The sequence below is a fragment of the Corylus avellana genome, chromosome ca1 (genome assembly GCF_901000735.1).
Source record: "Corylus avellana chromosome ca1, CavTom2PMs-1.0".
NCBI classification, from domain to species: Eukaryota; Viridiplantae; Streptophyta; class Magnoliopsida; order Fagales; family Betulaceae; genus Corylus; species Corylus avellana.
Window position 1 is genome coordinate 45,646,299 of NC_081541.1, and position 19,778 is coordinate 45,666,076.

General features: G+C 37.9%; 3 protein-coding genes across 3 annotated transcripts in view; all 3 read left to right on the forward strand.

Moving 5' to 3' along the window:
- The window catches only part of LOC132185224 (phenylacetaldehyde reductase-like), a 6,590-nt gene extending 1,852 nt beyond the window's left edge, over window positions 1–4,738 (forward strand). Inside the window, exons 2-6 of the mRNA XM_059599025.1 lie at window positions 1,114–1,283; window positions 2,421–2,612; window positions 3,296–3,458; window positions 4,036–4,222; window positions 4,331–4,738. Of these exons, the coding sequence (XP_059455008.1) occupies window positions 1,114–1,283; window positions 2,421–2,612; window positions 3,296–3,458; window positions 4,036–4,222; window positions 4,331–4,472 (854 nt within the window). The 3' untranslated portion in view covers window positions 4,473–4,738. The remainder of the gene's footprint in view (window positions 1–1,113; window positions 1,284–2,420; window positions 2,613–3,295; window positions 3,459–4,035; window positions 4,223–4,330) is intronic.
- Window positions 4,739–4,836: 98 nt separating this feature from the next.
- On the forward strand, window positions 4,837–7,610 carry LOC132173560 (phenylacetaldehyde reductase-like). The gene is made up of 5 exons (XM_059585079.1): window positions 4,837–4,869; window positions 5,395–5,502; window positions 6,086–6,248; window positions 6,810–6,996; window positions 7,469–7,610. Exons 1-5 carry the CDS (start codon window positions 4,837–4,839, stop codon window positions 7,608–7,610), a joined length of 633 nt encoding a protein of 210 aa, XP_059441062.1.
- Window positions 7,611–8,678: 1,068 nt separating this feature from the next.
- On the forward strand, window positions 8,679–18,896 carry LOC132185218 (phenylacetaldehyde reductase-like). The gene is made up of 6 exons (XM_059599020.1): window positions 8,679–9,010; window positions 9,704–9,873; window positions 10,090–10,281; window positions 17,143–17,305; window positions 17,889–18,075; window positions 18,689–18,896. The coding sequence occupies exons 1-6, from the start codon at window positions 8,893–8,895 to the stop codon at window positions 18,828–18,830; spliced, it is 972 nt and encodes a 323-aa protein (XP_059455003.1). The 5' UTR covers window positions 8,679–8,892; the 3' UTR covers window positions 18,831–18,896.
- The last annotated feature ends 882 nt before the right edge of the window (window positions 18,897–19,778 follow it).

Below are 19,778 nucleotides of genomic sequence, written 5' to 3' on the forward strand. Positions count from 1 at the left end.
AAAAAATGCTCTGTTAAGTCTTCACTGTAAGAAAATACACATTGATGGCGAACACAGATAGCAACTGACAAGCATACCCAACAACCCGGTCCCAAGAAAACAACAGGAAGCACTCAAAGATTGAAAATTCCATGCCAAAAGTGGTGTTTAGGTCCATATGCAGACGTTTTAGGTTGAAAAGAATGTACGCCAACATTAAGTCAACAAAGTTGTACAGAAAAATGAACATGTAAAATATAATTCAAAGTACTAGAAAAGCGTTAACTGCTATAAAGTCAAGCAGAGAGAGAGAGAGAGAGAGAGAGAGAGGATGAGTGGAGCAGAGAAGGTGGTGTGCGTGACTGGAGCTTCAGGCCACATAGCTTCATGGGTGGTGAAGCTCCTTCTTCAACGTGGGTATACTGTCAAAGCTACAGTTCGTGACCCAAGTTAGTGCTCTCTCCCCCTTTCCTTTTTAATGGTATCAGACAATGTTTTGTAGTAATCTGAATTCTGGGTTTGATCATTCTTTGCCATAACGTACCTTTTTGTGAGTGTTTTGAGTTATTTGTCCATGTTTATGCATTTTTGTTGTAATTTTTTTTTTTTTTTTTTAATTTTTTCTCACGTTTGTTTGCCATGCAGTACTTGATAATATTAATAAATTTAGCGTTCCATTTGGTATTTCTGTGTATATATATTCCACCGATGATCCAAAGAAAACAGAGCATTTACTTTCACTTGATGGAGCATTAAATCTATATCTTAGGCAAGCACAGTTTTATTTAAATTGCACTAAGACCATTATCCTAGTCACCAAGAAACAATGGTTAAGATAGTCCAAACCACCGTTTTCCTGGTTAAGAGTCAACCTCAGGAAGGGCTTTGATGGGCTAAATGAGATATACTATGTCATGAAATGGAGACCTATCAATATTACAATTGTAGATTCCCATTTAATTATTAGTTTCAAATGCAGTACATTCATTGTTCTTTATGTTGCAAGCCAGGTTTCACATTTTGACTTTTAGTTTGGGTAGGTTTTAGTTATTTATTTATATTTCATTATGGATGTAGCATGAGTAGTTTTATTTACCTCAAAAATTTTAGCATATTTTTATATATATGAAACAGATGATTCAAAGAAAACAAAACACTTGCTTGCCCTTGATGGAGCTAAGGAAAGACTTCATTTGTTCAAAGCTGATTTAGTCGAAGAAGGATCGTTTGATTCTGCAGTTGATGGATGTGAAGGTGTTTTTCATACAGCATCTCCTGTACTATTTTCATCCACTGATCCACAGGTTTAATCCAATATACTTCTCTTTACTCCATGTACTTTTGATGTCATACACTGTCCATCTTTCCACCAATCTTATAGCACTGTACTTGCTTACTGGTATTTCTTTTTCTTTGTTTTTGTCCATTTTTATTTTCACTCGTACTGTTTAAATTGTAAGATTTAACACTCATAAACTCCTTTATAATCCAAGCACTCCATGTGAGCAATTTATCTTTCCAATATAAGACTAAATTTATGGGATGTCACATTAACACTTACGCAACATTCACTTAAATCCTTGATGTTCTTCTCAGGACCTACACCACGCTATAATGCTCCAGTGCCACATAGTGTACTAGGTTAGCTCGGATACCATTTTTCATGACCTAGGGGAGCTCTAGCCATATCTATACTATTACTTCAAAAAGATAAGTTAATGTTACAATTGAAAATTCGATGAAGTCGCTCATTAACTCAATTTCAACTATTAAAGAACCAATATGAGACTTAACACCCATACAACACCTTTACAATCCATCCACTTAATATGGGATTAACTTTATGGGGTATCACAGGTTTCAAACATCGACATCCATGTTCTAATACTATTGCCATTTATAGATTGATCAATAGGTGATATCAGTGCCCTACTTTTAGCTACGAAAGTGTTCAAATATTAATTAAATGATTAAATTCTCCATTTCCTATCAACTTAAGCTTTTGAAAAAATTAGTGTCTTAATATGGTATAAGAGTAGAGATCATGAGTTCGAAACTTGATTTTATAGTATACCCCAATTTTAATTAAATATTCCACATGTTGTGACTTACTTATTGAGGAAGAGTTTGGGCCTATACATAAGGAGGAGTATTAGAATATTAATTAAATGATTAAATTTACCATTTCCTGTCAACTTAAGCTTTGAAACAAATGTTAATTTAACAAAAAGAAACAAGAAAGAATAAATTGATCATAATTTTCTACAATTGCAGCTTTTCAAAGTGTTGCTGTAATTCTAACTACTAGTTGGTTTGCCTGAAACATGAAAGTACAAGACTGAAGTTCCACTGCAGACAGCACTGTTATAATTCAAACAAAATTTTGTGCAATATGATTGGCTTTTTGATAGCTCACTTCCCTTTCTGCTTTCATATTTCAGGCCGAATTAATTGATCCAGCAGTGAAAGGAACAATTAACGTTCTTAGATCATGTGCAAAAGTTCCTTCAGTCAAGAGAGTGATTGTAACATCCTCTTTGGCTGCAGTCGCATATAATGGAAAACCACTGACTTTGGATGTGGTAGTTGATGAGACCTGGTTTTCAGATGCACTTTTTTGTGAGAAATTGAAGGTGTGTGCTTATGTTAACTTCTTATTACTCTTCTTACTTTATCACTATAAAGTATTTTATATACTATGCTTTTGAAGATTCTGCTACCATTTATGTATAAATAATGATCCAACAAACATAAGAGAGTATCAGTAATGCCATTTTAATTCTGAATCCATCAAACATTCTTTTTTCTTTTCTTTTTTTCTTGGCTCAGAACTTGTTATGTCTCTTGTTTAAGATATTTGTATTGTTATCTTGCTTTTTCATCTTTATATCAGTTGGAAAACAAAGTAGCTTTCAACTACAGAATCAGTGAGCATATAACCATGTTCAGCTCCTATGCCTCTTTTTTGGTTCTTCTAGCTAGATTCCTGTCATATGTAGCATAAATCCATTCATAATGAAAAACTACCTGACCCTTCATTAATATTCGACATTACGTTAAATATAAGATAGAGCAATTTTTAGTTGGTTAATTTGATCGAAACTATTACTAAGTTTGAAATAAATACATCAAGTATTTGATTCATGTTGATGGAGATGGGTAATGACAATGGTACAGTTTGTCATAATAAAGTTGTACTAATCTCTACCAAGTGTGACTTGGATTGATTGGAAACTTGAAGAGCTTAATATGCATCGACTATGTTAATTAGATGTAAACATTATATTTGTTTCATTTTATCTTTTTTCTATTTCAGAATTGGTATCCGGTTTCAAAAACTTTAGCTGAGGAAGCTGCTTGGAGATTTGCAAAAGAGAACGAAATTGACCTGGTTACAATAAATCCAGGGTTTGTGATTGGTCCTTTTTTACAACCAACTCTTAATCTTACCATGGAGGAGATTCTGAAACTTATAGATGGTACTCTTTACTCTTGAGCAACTAGTTCCTATTTTATTTACCAGAAATTCAGAACCACCTTAACATGAGCATCTTAAGAAATGTAGGTATAAACGTATCCAAGTAAATTTTTTTCGATTTGGCATTAATCTATAAGGCTTCTACACTTCCAGCTGATAGAATGAGTCGGATTTGTTACCCTTTTGGCTCGATCTTTCATGTATGAACATGAGTTTCTACTATCTTCATTAACTAAAAGAAAGAAAGAAAGAAGAAAACAAAAATTGCTTTTCTCTTTTCTTTCTGGAAAAGGCTTCCAACTGAGGGGAACTTATTTTCAAAGGAAAGAAATAGTTATTCTCATTATGCTGCTTAGGGATGTACTTAATGATGACTACTTATCAAGTAATCTCTCTCACATATCCCACTTAGCTTCTGCCAAAAAGTGGATTTAATTACCTGCTTTTGGTGAATCACTAAATGGAAAAATGAAAACTAGCAAGACTGCATAGTAGACTTTAGTGGGAGTAAAATTATAATTTTCTTCTGCAACAACGTTGTATCTAATTCTTGATAGTTGAGGATTTTATGCATGCAGGAGATCAAACATTTCCCAATTCATTCTATAAATTTGTTGATATTAGAGATGTTGCAAATGCTCATATTCAAGCACTTGAAGTTCCTTCAGCCACAGGCAGATATTGTTTAGTTGAAACCGTTGTACACAGTTCTGAGGCTATCAAGATTTTACATAAACTGTACCCCACTTTGCGCCTTCCTGAAAAGTAAGTCATTATTATTTGCAAGTACTGAGTGCCACTTCTTGATGTGGTATTTTTCTGATACTACACAAAATTCTGAGAAAGTTTGCATGTCTTTCCCATTCATGGCAGATGTGATGACAAGCCTTCCATGCCTGGATATCAGGTATCCAAGGAGAAAGCAAAAAGTTTGGGTATCAACTTCATTCCTTTGGAGGTGGCTCTTAGAGACACTGTTGAAAGCTTGAAGCAGAAGGGCTTCATCAGTTTCTGAATGATGTTAATGATCGGGTAGTGATGCAAATAATTGTGAACAAACTGTGTTCCCTTCAAATATCAATGTCGAGATGAGTGAAAACTATATTAATTCTAAATAAAAGTTTGATTAATCAGTTATTCTAAAACCTAAGCCAAGAAAGAACAGTGTGTTGTATTTAATAAATGCCCCAACATGTGAAACTGCATCTTCCATATGGTGTATGATTTCTCTTTGTGCTTCTCCTCCTCAATTCAACAGTCAGGCAAAGTGAGGGCAGTGGCCAATAGATTTTTGACACTCTTGACAATTTCAAGTTTAGAGGTGGCCTTTATGGTCATCTTGTTGTGGGACCTTAAGAAGCCCCTACTGAAAACGTGAGATGAACAATCAGAAACTCTCAGATTCTAGAAAAGTATAACTTGTGTTGGGGAAAGTAATTCATATCAAAGTTTAATAAGAGGAGAAATTTCACTTGTTACTCCTAATCTTTTATCACTTCTGCAGTCATACTCTTCAACTTTAAAAAATGGTAATTTAGGGTATTTTTCAAAAGTTTGCAATGTCAATCATCCTGTCAAAATTCAGCGTTAAATCCTAACGGAGGAAGTGAAATTTTCAAAATACCCCAATCCAAAGTGTTTTTATAATTTTATGAACATCTTTGGAATATCTTAGATCCCTTCAATGAGCAGCCTTGCTAGGTCTCATTTCAGGCGGGGTGTGGCTTCATGGCTATATAATTCACCCATTAAATGGTTATTCCATGTCAATCTTTCCACCAATCTTATAGCACTGTACTTGCTTACTGGTATTTCTTTTTCTTTATTTATTTTTTTTTTCCATTTTTATGTTCATGATCTCTCATACAAATTTTGTGCAATATGATTAGCTTTTTGATAGCTTAAGAGCTACTTCCCTTTCCACTTTCATATTTCAGGCAGAATTAATTGATCCAGCTGTCACATATAATGGAAAACCTCTGACCTTTGATGTGGTAGTTGATGAGACATGGTTTTCAGATGCACTTTTTTGTGAGAAATTGAAGGTGTGTGCTTATTTTAAGTTCTTATTACTTGTCATCTCTTTGCAAGTCATTCTTCTTACTTTATCACTATAAAGTATCTTGTATACTATGCTTTTGAAGATTCTGCCACCAATTATGTCTAAATGATGATCCTAAAAACATATCTTGCTTTTTCATCTTTACATCTGTTGGAAAATCAAAGTAGCTTTCAACTACAGGATTAGTGAGCATATAGCCATTTTCAGCTCCTATGCCTCGTTTTGGTTCTTCTTGTTAGATTCCTGTGGGAGAAATCCATTGACAATGAAAAACTACTTGACCCTTCATTAATATTTGACATTACGCTATGTTAAATATAAGATTGAGCAATCTTTAGTTGGTTAATTTGATCGAAACAATTACTGAGTTTTAAATAAGTACATCAGATATTCGATTCATGTGGATGGAGATGGTTAATGACAACGGTACAGTTTGTCATAATAAAGTTGTACAAATCTAAAGTTTGGCTTGGATTGATTGGAAACTTGAAGAGCTTAATATGCATCAACTATGTTCATTAGATGTAGACCTTATATTTGTTTCATTTTATCTTTTTCTATTTCAGAGTTGGTATATGGTTTCAAAAACTTTAGCTGAGGAAGCTGCTTGGAGATTTGCAAAAGAGAACGAAATTGACTTGGTTTCAATAAATCCAGGGTTTGTGATTGGTCCTTTTCTACAACCAACTCTTAATTTTACCACTGAGGAGATTCTGAAACTTATAAATGGTACTCTTTACTCTTGAGCAACTAGTTCTTATTTTATTTACCGGTTTGATGCTCATTCTTAACATGAGCATCTTAAGAAATGTAGGTATAAACGTATCCAAGTATTTTTTTTTCAACTTGGCATTAATCTATCAGGCTTCTACACTTCCAGCTTATAAAGTGAGTTGGATTTGTTTCCCTTTCTGCTCTATCTTTCATATATGATCATGAGTTACTATCTTCATTACCTAAAAGAAAGAAAGAATAGAGAAACAAAAATTGCCTTTCTCTTTTCTTTATGGAAAAAGGCAACCTAATTTCAGGGGAAAGAAATAGTTAAGTCTCACTATACAGCATAGGGATGTACTTAATGATGACTACTTATCAAGTAATCTCTCACATTATCCCACTTAGCTTCTGCCAAAACAGTGGATTTAATTACCTGTTTTGTTGAATCACTAAATGGACAAATGAAAAACTAGCAAGACTGCATATTTGACTTCAGTGGGAGTAAAATTCTAGTTTTCTTCTGACAACAACATTCTATCTTATTCTTGACAGTTGAGGCTTTTTTGCATGCAGGAGCTCAAACATTTCCCAATTCATTCTATAGATTTGTCAATATTAGAGATGTTGCAATTGCACATATTCAAGCACTTGAAATTCCTTCAGCCACAGGCAGATATTGTTTAGTTGAAACCGTTATACACTGTTCTGAGATTATGAAGTTTTTGCATAAAATGTACCCCTCTTTGTGCATTCCAGAAAAGTAAGTCATTATTATTTGCAAGCACTGAGTCCCACTTCTTGCTGTGGTTGAATGAACAATAGTCGATTTTCATCCCTTACTATATGTTTAAGGCCATGTTACTTCTTATTACCTTCTTGGGTGCTGGTTTTGCCTGATGGGTACTTCAAAATTTGTGTCTATAGTCGTTTACACTCTATAAAGCATTTTCTTTTCATTTTTCTACTCAGCTTCTGTGATTTTGTGCAATATGATATTTATTATCCATGCAATATGATATTTCATTGATCTACAATTGCTGCTCAAAACTGCAAGTGAGCTGCTTGATTTTGAATCGCAGGGAAGACGTCACATTTCAAGTTTTCCTTACATTTATGACTTAATATTCATCTATACTGTTTTGATTCAAATTATTGATTTTCAATTAGTCAACTTGCTTTCTGATACTACACAAAATTTGAGAAAGTTTGCATGTCTTTCTCATACATAGCAGATGTGATGACAAGTCTTCCATAGCAGGATACCAGGTATCCAAGGAGAAAGCAAAACGTTTGGGTATCAACTTCATTCCTTTGGAGGTGACCCTTAAGGACACTGTTGAAAGCTTGAAGCAGAAGGGCTTCCTCAGTTTCTGAATGATGTTAATGATCAGGTAGTGATGAAAATAATGGTGAACAAACTGTATTCCCTTCAAATATGAATGTTGAGATGAGTGAAAACCATATTAATTCTAAAAAAAAAAAAAGATTGATTGATCACTTACTATAAAACTTAAGCCGAGAAAGAACAGAGTGTTCTGTTTAATATATGCCCCAACATGTGAAATTGCATCTTTCTCTTTGTGCTCCAAATGTTGTGAAATGTGGTATGTTATGACTCCAAACACTATTACACTAATCACCCAGCCTAACTAGAAATGCACTGCAAAAACATGATGTAACTTGTGGACCTAGTGTCATTAGTACAATATGTGTTAAGACATTGGACCAAACCTGACCCAAGACCAACTCAATTCAAGCTGACCAACCCTTGAGGTGACAGCCGCTTTTCTTCCCCAATTCAATAGTCAGGCAAAGTGGGGCACCGGCCAAAAGGTTATTGACGCTCTTACTACAATACTAATTAAATAATCAAACTCATTATTTTCTATTAACATAATTTTTTAGATAAAATGATGATTTAACATAATATCAAAGCAGAGATCGTGTGTGTGTTTGAACCTTGTCTCTGTCAATGACGTCCCATTTTCATTACAATATTTCACGTATTGAGCCTCGCTTATTTTGAGATGAACAATTAGAACTCTCAAATTCTGATAAAGTGTATAACTTGTGTTGGTGGAAGTAATTCATATCAAAGTTTAATTAAAACAAAAGCTTTTCTCTTTTCATTTCTTTCTGGAAGGTTCTTATTACTCACAAAATGCTCTGTTAAGTCTTCATTGTAAGAAAATACACATTGATGGCGAACACAGATAGCAACTGACAAGCATAACCAACTACCCGATCCCAAGAAAACAACAGCTATGTTTGCCAAAGGAAGAGCCCCGCACTGTAGCTGGAACGGTACTGTTCCAGCTACAGTGCGGACTGACATGTGGCTGACTTTTTCATCTTAAATTTTTTTTTCTTTTTTTTTGTTTTCTTGGGATCGGGTAGTTGGATATGCTTGTCCTGGGCAAACATAGCTAACAGGAAGCACCCAAAGTTTGAAAATTCCACGCCACAAGTGGTGTTTAGGTCCATATGCAGACGTTTTAAGGTTGAAAAGGATGCACGCCAACAATAAGTCAACAAAGTTGTACATAAAAATGAACATGTAAAATATAATTCAAAGTAGGAGAAAAGCGTTAACTGCTATAAAGTCAAGCAGAGAGACGGAGAGGGAGACACAGAGAGAGAGAGAGAGAGAGAGAGGATGAGTGGAGCAGAGAAGGTGGTGTGCGTGACTGGAGCTTCAGGCTACATAGCTTCATGGGTGGTGAAGCTCCTTCTTCAACGTGGGTATACTGTCAAAGCTACAGTTCGTGACCCAAGTTAGTGCTCTTTCCCCCTTTCCTTTTTAATGGTATCAGGCAATGTTTTGTAGTAATCTGAATTCTGGGTTTGATCATTCTTTCCCTTAACGTGCTTTTTTGTGAGTGTTTTGAGTTGTTTGTCAATGTTTTTGTATTTTTGTTGTAATTATTTTTTATTTTTTTATTTTTTCTCAAGTTTGTTTGACATGCATTACTTGATATTAATAAATTTAGCGTTCCATTTGGTATTTCTGTGTATATATATTCCACCGATGATCCAAAGAAAACAGAGCATTTACTTTCACTTGATGGAGCATTAAATCTATATCTTAGGCAAGCACAGTTTTATTTAAATTGCACTAAGACCATTATCCTTGTCACCCAAAACCAATGGTCAAGATAGACCGGCCCACCGTTTTCCTGGTTAAGAGTCAACCTCAGGAAGGGCTTTATGGGCTAAATGAGATATACTATGTCATAAAATGGAGACCTATCAATATTACAATTGTAGATTCACATTTAATTATTAGTTTAAATGCAGTACATTCAATGTTCTTTATGATTGCAAGCCAGGTTTCACATTTTGACTTTTAGTTTGGGTAGGTCTTATTTATTTATTTATATTTCCTTATGGATGTAGTATGAGTAGTTTTATTTACCTTTAAGATTTTAGCATATATTTATAAGTAGTTCTGCTTATATATGAAACAGATGATTCAAAGAAAACAGAACACTTGCTTGCACTTGATGGAGCAAAGGAAAGACTTCATTTGTTCAAAGCTGATTTAGTGGAAGAAGGATCTTTTGATTCTGCAGTTGATGGATGTGAAGGTGTTTTTCATACAGCTTCTCCTGTACTTCTTTCATCCACTGATCCACAGGTTTAAACCGATATTCTTCTCCTTACTCCATGTACTTTTGATGTCATACACTGTCAATCTTTCCACCAATCTTAAAGCACTGTACTTGCTTAATGGTATTTCTTTTTCTTTATTTTTATCCATTTTTATGTTCATGATCTCTGAACAAATTTTTTGCAATATGATTAGCTTTTTGATAGCTTAAGAGCTACTTCCCTTTCTGCTTTCATATTTCAGGCAGAATTAATTGATCCAGCAGTGAAGGGAACAATTAACGTTCTTAGATCATGTGCAAAAGTTCCTTCAGTCAAGAGAGTGATTGTAACATCCTCTTTGGCTGCAGTCGCATATAATGGAAAACCATTGACCTTGGATGTGGTAGTTGATGAGACCTGGTTTTCAGATGCACTATTTTGTGAGAAATTGAAGGTTTGTGCTTATGTTAAGTTCTTATTACTCTTCTTACTTTATCACTATAAAGTATTTTATATACTATGCTTTTGAAGATTCTGCAACCAGTTATGTATAAATAATGATCCTACAAACATAAGAGAGTATCAGTAATGCCATTTTAGTTTGACATGTCCACTGGTGCACCAGATCCAACAGTACAAAACAAGAGTACTCCTTTTATTCTGAATCCATCTAACATTCTTTTTTTTTTCTTGACTCTGAACTTGTTATGCCTCTTGTTTAAGATATTTGTATTGTTATCGTCCTTTTTCATCTTTACATCAATTGGAAAACAAAGTAGCTTTCAACTACAGAATCAGTGAGCATATAACCATGTTCAGCTCCTTTGCCTCTTTTTGGTTCTTCTAGCTAGATTCCTTTCATATGTAGCATAAATCCATTCATAATGAAAAACTACCTGACCCTTCATTAATATTCGACATTACGGTATGTTAAATATAAGATAGGGCAATTTTTAGTTGGTTAACTTGATCGAAGCAATTACTAAGTTTGAAATAAATTCATCAAATATTTGATTCATGTTGATGGAGATGGGTAATGACAATGGTACAGTTTGACGTAGAGGAAGACTTGGTAACCGAAAGGTTAGGAGCTTCTGCTTCTCCTGACCTAATAAATCAGTGCTCAATTCTCAGATTGACACACAACACAACCCACAGGTTGAAGATAAAATCTCCGCAGAGAAGTTTGAAGAGAAAATTCTCAATTCATATATATTGATTCAAGTTGAAAAGTTGGTCCTGAAAATATTACAAGTCCTACTATTTATAGGAAAGAAAGCTAACAAACTATTCTAAGTAAACTTGGCCCTAACATGATTGGCCGAACAATGGCAATTGGCCATTGGTTCCCTAAATCCGGCAGTCGCTTCTCATTGGTTTTCCTTTAACCGCAGAAGCTTCTTATTGGTCTTCAGCTGTTGGCAAGGTCGGTTTTGACATTATTCCTTGCAGCTTTGACATAACTTTGCGGCCTTCAACTGTTCTGACATAAGTTTTGTGGCTTTTAACTTTGCGGCTTTCCCGACTGTGATTCTAACATCACCATCCTTCTGATATTCCGACCTTGACATATTCTTGCCCTTAGTTTTGACAATATTCTTTCGGCGCTGGCAGATTCTTTCAGATATCAGAATTGAGCTCCCCGAGTATGCCTCTGTCAAGGGTGCCTCGGTGTTTCCCGAGTATTCCTTGGTTCTTGATTTCCCGAGCCGAGGCTCGACCCTCGGTTTGGCTGAACAATGCTCAGTGGACTGTCCTACATCAATCTCCCCTTCTTGAAAATGACTCGTTCCCGAGTTAGAATCCTTCGGTGGAAAATATTCAAATATGTTCGCCACATTGAATGTTGACGAAATGGCTAGGTTCTCCGGAAGATCAACAACATAGGCATTATCATTAATCTTCTTAATAATTTTGCAAGGTCCATACTTTTTGTTCCTCATTTTTCCGGAAGTCCCCGGTTGGTAGACGTCCCTTGCGCAAATAAACCATGACTAAATCACCTTCTCGAAAGACTTTGGATCTTCGCCCCTTATCTGCTGCTTCTTTGTACTTGGCATAATTCTTCTCGAGGTCTTGACGAACTTCCTCATGGGTGGACTTCACACGTTTTGCCAGGTGTTCCGCTGCTATACTAGCTCCGAGTAACTTGGGGTAGATTCGCAAGGTCTACTGCAAGTCTTGGAGTTTTTCCAAATACAACCTCGTATGGTGCTTTCCCGGTCGACCTGTTCACCATATTATTGTAAGCAAACTCGGCCTGAGCTAAAGCCAGGTCCCATTGCTTCGGTTTATCTCCGGCGATACAGCGAAGTAAGTTGCCCAACGTTCGGTTCACAACCTCAGTTTGTCCGTCCGTCTTTGGATGACTAGTGCTACTAAAATTCAAGATTGTGTCAAACCGCCTCCATTGTGTCCTCCAAAAATAGGAAAGAAATTTGGTGTCTCGGTCAGAAGTGATTGACCTTGGCACTCCATGTACTTTGACTACTTCTCGGAAGAAGAGGTTGGCTATCTGGACAACGTCAGATGTTTTCCTGCAAGCAACAAAGTGAGCCATTTTGGAAAATCTATCCACAATTACCATGATAGAGTCGTCTCCTCTTTGAGTTCTTAGGAGTCCCAAAACAAAATCCATAAACTCATCTTCCCAAGGTGCTTCTAGTATTGGCAATGGCATGTAAAGGCCCGTGTTAGAGTCTGCCCCTTGGACACTTGGCATATCGGGCATCGTTGCACTATATTACCAACATCTTTTTTTAATTGTGGCCAATAGTATCGTTCCTCAACCAAACTTATGGTTTTGTCTCGTCCGAAATGTCCTCCTAATCCTCCAACGTGCAACTCTCGGATAACCTGCTCTTTGAGCGAACTCCTTGGAATACAGAGTTGGTTGCCTCGGAAAAGATATCCCTCCCGGATATGCATCTCGGGTACAGGTGTCCCAGTAGTACAGCGCTTCCAAATTTCTGCGAAATCTTCATCTGTCTCAAACAGCTCCTTGAGACATTCAAATCCAGTAATGTCTGCTTGTAAAGTCACCAACAAGGTAGCTCGGCGGCTCAGAGCGTCAGCTACTCGGTTCAGCTTGCCTGACTTGTGTTTTAGTGAAAAAGTGAATCGTTGAATGTAAGACACCCATCAGGCATGCATCCGGTTTAGGTTTCTTTGATTGTTGATGATCTTCAGGGCTTGATGGTCGGTGTAGAAGATGAACTCACATTGAATAAGGTAGTGCTCGCAGACCTTTAATGCACTTAGAACAACATAGAGTTCCTGTTCAAAAGTTGACCATTTCTGCCTTGTTTCTCCGAGCTTCTCACTGAAAAACTCAACCGGCTTTCCTTATTGAGACAACACCTCCCCAATTCCGACAATTGATGCATCACATTTGACTTCAAACAGTTTGTCGAAGTCGGGTAAGACTAAAACTGGTGCTGTGCACAGCTTCTCTTTGATAATTTCGAAACTCCTTGCAGCTTCTTCACCCCAATGGAATTTGCCTTTCTTCATACACTCGGTGATAGGAGCTACAATGCTGCTGAAGTTTCGGACAAACCTCCGGTAAAAGGTTGCTAACCCGTGAAAGCTTTGGACTTCACCCATTGTCCCGAGTGTAGGCCATTCTCTGATAGCTCTCACCTTCTCTTCATCAACTCGGATTCCAATTGGACTAACTATAAATCCGAGGAATAATAGTCGGTCCATCATGAAACTGCATTTCTTCAAGTTGACGTACAAATTGTTTGCACGTAGGGTCTCCAGAACTTCCCTTACATGACTTAGATGCTCTTCCGGATTACGGCTATAAATAAGGATATCATTGAAATAAACAACAAGGAATTTTTCGATTAAAGGCTTAAGTACCTGTTGCATTAGCCTCATGAATGTACTGGGTACATTGGAAAGTCCGAATGGCATCACTTTCCATTCATAGAGTCCTTCCTTGGTTTTGAATGCAGTCTTCCATTCATCTCCAGGACTGATTCGGATCTTATGATACTCGCTCCTCAGATCAATCTTCGAGAAGATTCTGGCTCTAGACAACATATCAAACATATCTCCAATCCGAGGAATAGGAAATCAATACTTCACCATGATCTTGTTGATTGCCCGACTATCCACGCACATCCGTCAGCTACCGTTCTTCTTGGGCACCAGTAAGGCTGGCACAACACATGGACTCATGCTTTCCCACAAGTGCCCTTTCCGCATAAGTTCTTTTACTTGCCCCTGCAAGATCTCATTCTCTTTAGGGCTCATTCGGTAGTGTGGAAGGTTCGGCAGACTAGCTCTCGGCACTAAGTCAATGCAGTGTTAGATGTTTCTCATAGGTGGGAGTCCTTCTGGTGTCTCATCTGGAGTGATGTCCCAGAATTCGTCTAGCATCTCATGCACTGGCTCGGGAATAGCTGGTATAGTCGAATGGGTGGGTTCCTCGGGTATTAAGGCAAGTATTTCCCGGGCCTCCTTGACTTCTTCCAGCAATTCGCTGGTCTTTGTCAACAGAATGGGCTGCTTCTTGGTTCGGACAGGAACGTCAAACGAGTCTTCTTTTAAAGGTCAAAAAATAATTTTCCTGCCTTCTCGAAAAACAATGTTGATGTCGTCTCGGCCTTTGTGTTGGGCGTCCACATCATACTACCATGGTCTTCCCAAAATAATATGGCACAAAGAAGGGAGTCAGAATAGTGTTTACCGATTGAAAATGTGAATCGGCATCTCTCGGTAACAAGTGTCTCCGTGCCCCGCTTGATCCATCCGATCTTGTACGGTGCCGGGTGTCTCTCGGTAGTGAGGCCTAACTTCGCAACCATCACTTTAGACACTATATTTTCTCCATTGCCTCCATCGATGATGACATCATAAACTCGTTGGTTGATAGTGCAATGAATGTGAAAGATCTTGTGTCTCTGAGCTTGGCCTTCTTGTCCTGGGCTAAGAGTAACTGCTGGATCACTAAGGACTGTGATAATAAGACACCTTCATCTACCAAGGCTCCTGTGGCTTCATATCCGGGTGCGTCATCCTCAGCTTCTTCATCCTCATAATCCTCCGCTTTTTCTTCGGTTCCTGTTTCAACTAGATTCACCATTTGCCTTCTTGGACATTGATTAGACCTATGTCCTGGTTGGTTGCACCTGAAACACTTCTTTGGTCCGGGTCTTGCATAAGGATTGTTGTGAGGTGGAGTGACCATCGGTTGCTTCTGACCACTGCTGCTTCCTCTGGTTAACCATCCTCAGGTGCGGTAGGTTGAACAGTGGTCCCAGTTGAGACCATAGGTTGCTTTCCCCGGTTCTCCGAGGATCTCCCTGGATTACTTGGATTCCGCTCCCAAGTTGAAGCTCGAGTTCGCTCCAACTGCTTCTCGGCACGGGTGGCTAAACTAACAACTTCATTTAGAGTGAAGACATGCTGCATAAACACCATGTCTTGGATCGGCAAACGCAATCCTCCAATGAACCGAGCCACTTGCTGGGCCTCAGTTTCCATCAAATCATTTCGAGCTGAAAGTTGATAAAAATCATCAACATAAGCCTAGACTGTGCGAGTTCCTTGACGGCACTCCTGGTATTGCTGGAACAAATGTTGCTCAAAATATGGTGGAAGAAACCAGGCATTGAGTAGCCATTTCATCTTGAGCCAAGATGTCACGGGTCCCTTGCCTTCTCGTGTCTGAGAGTGTTGCAGCCTTTCCCACCAAGCTGATGCTCGACCTTTGAGCTTGTAAGCTACCAACTTCACCTTTCTTTCTTCCGGAATACTCATGTATTCAAAGAACCTCTCTACCTCCATGATCCAATCAAGGAAATCTTCAATATGAAGATGACCATCGAAGGATGGTAGATCAATCTTCATTCGGTATTCCTTGGGCTCCTCCCTGCCATATTGTTGATGCCTAGGTTGTTCACCACAAACATCTTCATGGCCAGCAGCACCCCCTCATAAAAGCAGCATCCCCGGCCGGTAAACTTCGTAGCCGGTGCCTCCTCTGCCACCTCTATATCTGCCGCCGCCTGGACCTGCACTGTGAGCCCTGCCAAAGACTTCACCAACGTAATCTTCGTCATCGCTATTGTAGTCGAATGGTTGGGGTTGATCAACTGGTGGAGGTCGGCGAATAGCCCTTACCCGGATTCCATCATCTCCCTGGGCCTGATCTCGGGGGGCTTGATTGACTCTGGTTTCCAAACGTTCTAAAACCTATTGCATCCTTTGCTTGGTGTTGCACAGATTGTTGGAAGGTCTGAAATTCGGCCCTTGTAGGAGCCTCCCTATTACAAACTGCGTTATTCAGGGGTTCGTCACCGATGCGCTGATTGGTCATGATCAGGATAATGCCTGCTCTGATACCAACTGACGCGGAAGACTTGGTAACCGAATGGTTAGGAGCTTCTGCGTCTCCTGACCTGATAAATCAGCGCTCAATCCTCAGATTGACACACAACACAACCCGCAGGTTGAAGATAAAATCTCCGCATAGAAGTTTGAAGAGAAAATTCTCAATTCGTATATATTGATTCAAGTTGTAAAGTTGGTTATGAAAATATTACCAGTCCTACTATTTATAGGAAAGAAAACTAACAACTATTCTAAGTAAACTTGGCCCTAACATGATTGGCCGAACAATGGCAACTGGCCATTGGTTCCCTAATCCGGCAATAGCTTCTCATTAGTTTTCCTTAATTGGCAGAGCTTCTTATTGGTCCTCGGTTGTTGGCAAGGTTGGTTCTGACATTATTCCTTGTGGCTCTTATATAACTTTGCGACCTTCAACTGCTCTGACATAAGTTTTGCGGCTTTTAACTTTGCGGCTTTCCCGACTGTGGTTTTGACATCACCGTCCTTCTAATATTCCGACCCTGACATATTCCTGCCCTTAGTTCTGACAATATTCTTTCGGCGCTGGCAGATTCTGTCAAATATCAAAATTGAGCTTCCCAAGTATGCCTCGGTCAAGGGTGCCTCGGTGTTTCCCGAGTATTCCTTGGTCTTGATTTCCCGAGCCGAGGCTCGACCCTCGGTTTGGCTGAACAATGCTCGATGGCCGAGTATTCCTCGGTTCTTGATTTCTCGAGCCGAGGCTCAACCCTCGGTTTGGTTGAACAATGCTCGGTGGACTATCCTACATGTTCTGCTGAACAGTGCTTGGTGGACTGTCCCACATCACAGTTTGTCATAATAAAGTTGTACTAATCGCTACCAAGTGTGACTTGGATTGATTGGAAACTGGAAGAGATTAATATGCATCAAGTAAGTTAATTAGATGTAAAAATTAGATTTGTTTCATTTTATCTTTTTCCTATTTCAGAATTGGTATCCAGTTTCAAAAACTTTAGCTGAGGAAGCTGCTTGGAGATTTGCAAAAGAGAACGAAATTGACCTGGTTACAATAAATCCGGGGGTTGTGATTGGTCCTTTTTTACAACCAACTCTTAATCTTAGCGTGGAGGAGATTCTGAAATTTATAGATGGTACTCTTTACTCTTGAGCTATTAGTTCCTATTTTATTTACTGATTAGAAAAAGCATATCCCAGAAATTCAGAACCACCTTAACATGAGCATCTTAAGAAATATGTATAAAGGTATCCAAGTAAATGTTTTTCTACTTTGGCATTAATCTATCAGGCTTCTACACTTCCAGCTTATAGATTGGGTCGGATTTGTTTCCCTTTCTGCTCGATCTTTCATATATGAACATGAGTTACTATCTTTGTTACCTAAAAGAAAGAAAGAATGAAAAAAGAAACAAAAATTGCTTTTCTCTTTTCTTTCTGGAAAAGGCAACCTATTTTCAGGGGAAAGAAATGGTTAATCTCAATGTACAGCTTAGGGATGTACTTAATGGTGACTACTTATCAAGTGATCTCTCTTACATATCCCACTTAGCTTCTGCCGAAAAGTCAGTTTAATTACCTGCTTTTTCTGAATCAATAAATGGAAAAATGAAAAACTAATAAGACTGCATCTTTGACTTTAGTGGGAGTAAAAATCTAATTTTCTTCTTCAACTACATTATATCTAATTCTTGACAGTTGAGGCTTTTATGCATGCAGGAGCTGAAACATTTTCTTATACATTCTATTCATTTGTCGATATTAGAGATGTTGCAAATGCTCATATTCAAGCACTTGAAGTTCCTTCAGCCGCAGGCAGATATTGTTTAGTTGAAACCGTTATACACTGTTCAGAGGTTATGAAGCTTCTGCAAAAACTGTACCCCACTTTGTGCCTTCCTGAAAAGTAAGTCATTGTTATTTGCAAATACTGAGTGCCCCTTCTTGCTGTGGTTGAATGAAGAATAGTCGATTTTCGTCCCTTACTATATGCTCAAGGCCATGTTACTTATTATTACTTTCTTGGGTACTGGTTTTGCCTGATGAGTACTTCAAAATTTGTCTATAGACTACTTGTTTACACTCTATGTAGCATTTTCTTTTTTTCTACTCAGCTTCTGTGATTTGCGTTTACAATGCTGCTAGGCTTGAAAGTTGTGGCCCCATTTATCACTATGATATATATTATCCATGAAATATGATCTACAATTGCTGAATCAATACTGTAAGTGAGCTACTTGATTTTGTATTGAGGAAAGTCATCTCATCAATCCCTTTCCCTTAACTTAGCTTGCCAATACTCATTTCTTTTTTAAAAGCTCCTTTTGTTTTCATTATTTTATCATCAGAAACAGGGGGGTGGTTCTAATGTTTTTCTTGCATTTATGACTTAATATTCAACAATACTGCTTTTGGTCAAATTATTTGTTTTCAATTAGTCAACTAGCTTCCTGATACTAATTTTTCTGACACAACACAAAATTCTGAGAAAGTTTGCTTGTCTTTTTCATTCATGGTAGATGTGATGACAAGCCTTCCATGCAAGGATGTCAGGTATCCAAGGAGAAAGCAAAAAGTTTGGGTATCAACTTCATTCCTCTGGAGGTGACTCTTAGGGACACTGTTGAAAGCTTGAAGGAGAAGGGCTTCCTCAGTTTCTGAATGATGTTAATGATCGGGCAGTGATGCAAATATTTGTGAACAAACTGTGTTCCCTTCAATTATGAATGTCGAGATGGGTGAAAACCATATTAATTCTAAATAAAAGTTTGAATAATCAGTTATTCTGAAACCTAAACCAAGAAAGAACAGTGCATGTGTTCTATTTAATAAATGCCCCAACATGTCATGGTGCATCTTCCATATGGTGTATGATTTCTCTTTGTGCTTCTCCTCAATTCAATAGTCAGGCAAAGTGGGGGCAGTGGCCAAAAGGTTTCTGACACTCTTGACAGTTTCAAGTTAAGAGGTGGCCTTTATGGTCATCCTGTTGTTGGGACCTTAGGACACCCTGCTGAAAACGTGAGATGAACAATCAAAAACTCTTATATTTTGGTAAAGCATAAGTTGTGTTGGGAAAAGTGATTCATTTCCAAGTTTAATAAGAGAAGAAATTTCACTTGCTACCCTGGATCTTTCATCACTTTTGCAATCATACTCTCAAACTTTCAAAAATGTCAATTAAGGGTATTTTTCAAAAGTTTGCAATGTCAACCATCCTGTCAAAATTCTGCGTTAAATCCTAACTGAGAAAGTGAAATTTTCAAAATACACCCGTCCAAATTCAAGGTGTTTTTGTAATTTTATAAACATATGAGGAGTATTTTGGATCCCTCAATGAGCAGCCTTGCTAAGCCCCATTTCAGGCAGGGTGTGGCTGCATGGCTATATAATTCACCCATTAAATGGTTATTCCAAGCTATGATTAGCAAGGTTTAGCGAGCTTGAATTCTCCATCAGCTTCCAGTTTAACAAATAACAAGCAAAAATACAAATATTAAAAATGAACATGTGGAGCATGTGTAGCACTCATCTTGGGATGAGCGGTGGTTACAAGTTTGACCTTATTCCTTTTGTTCTCTAAGTTCGGCCGTATTAATGTTAGACAAA

Coding starts and splice junctions, on each gene's coding strand:
- LOC132173560 (XM_059585079.1), top strand. CDS start 4,837: ATGAACAATCAGAAACTCTCAGATTCTAGAAAA. Junction 6,249..6,809: donor GATTCTGAAACTTATAAATG/GTACTCTTTACT, acceptor TTTTGCATGCAG/GAGCTCAAACATTTCCCAAT. Junction 6,997..7,468: donor TCTTTGTGCATTCCAGAAAA/GTAAGTCATTAT, acceptor CATACATAGCAG/ATGTGATGACAAGTCTTCCA.
- LOC132185218 (XM_059599020.1), top strand. CDS start 8,893: ATGAGTGGAGCAGAGAAGGTGGTGTGCGTGACTGGAGCTTCAGGCTAC. Junction 10,282..17,142: donor TATTTTGTGAGAAATTGAAG/GTTTGTGCTTAT, acceptor TTCCTATTTCAG/AATTGGTATCCAGTTTCAAA. Junction 18,076..18,688: donor ACTTTGTGCCTTCCTGAAAA/GTAAGTCATTGT, acceptor CATTCATGGTAG/ATGTGATGACAAGCCTTCCA.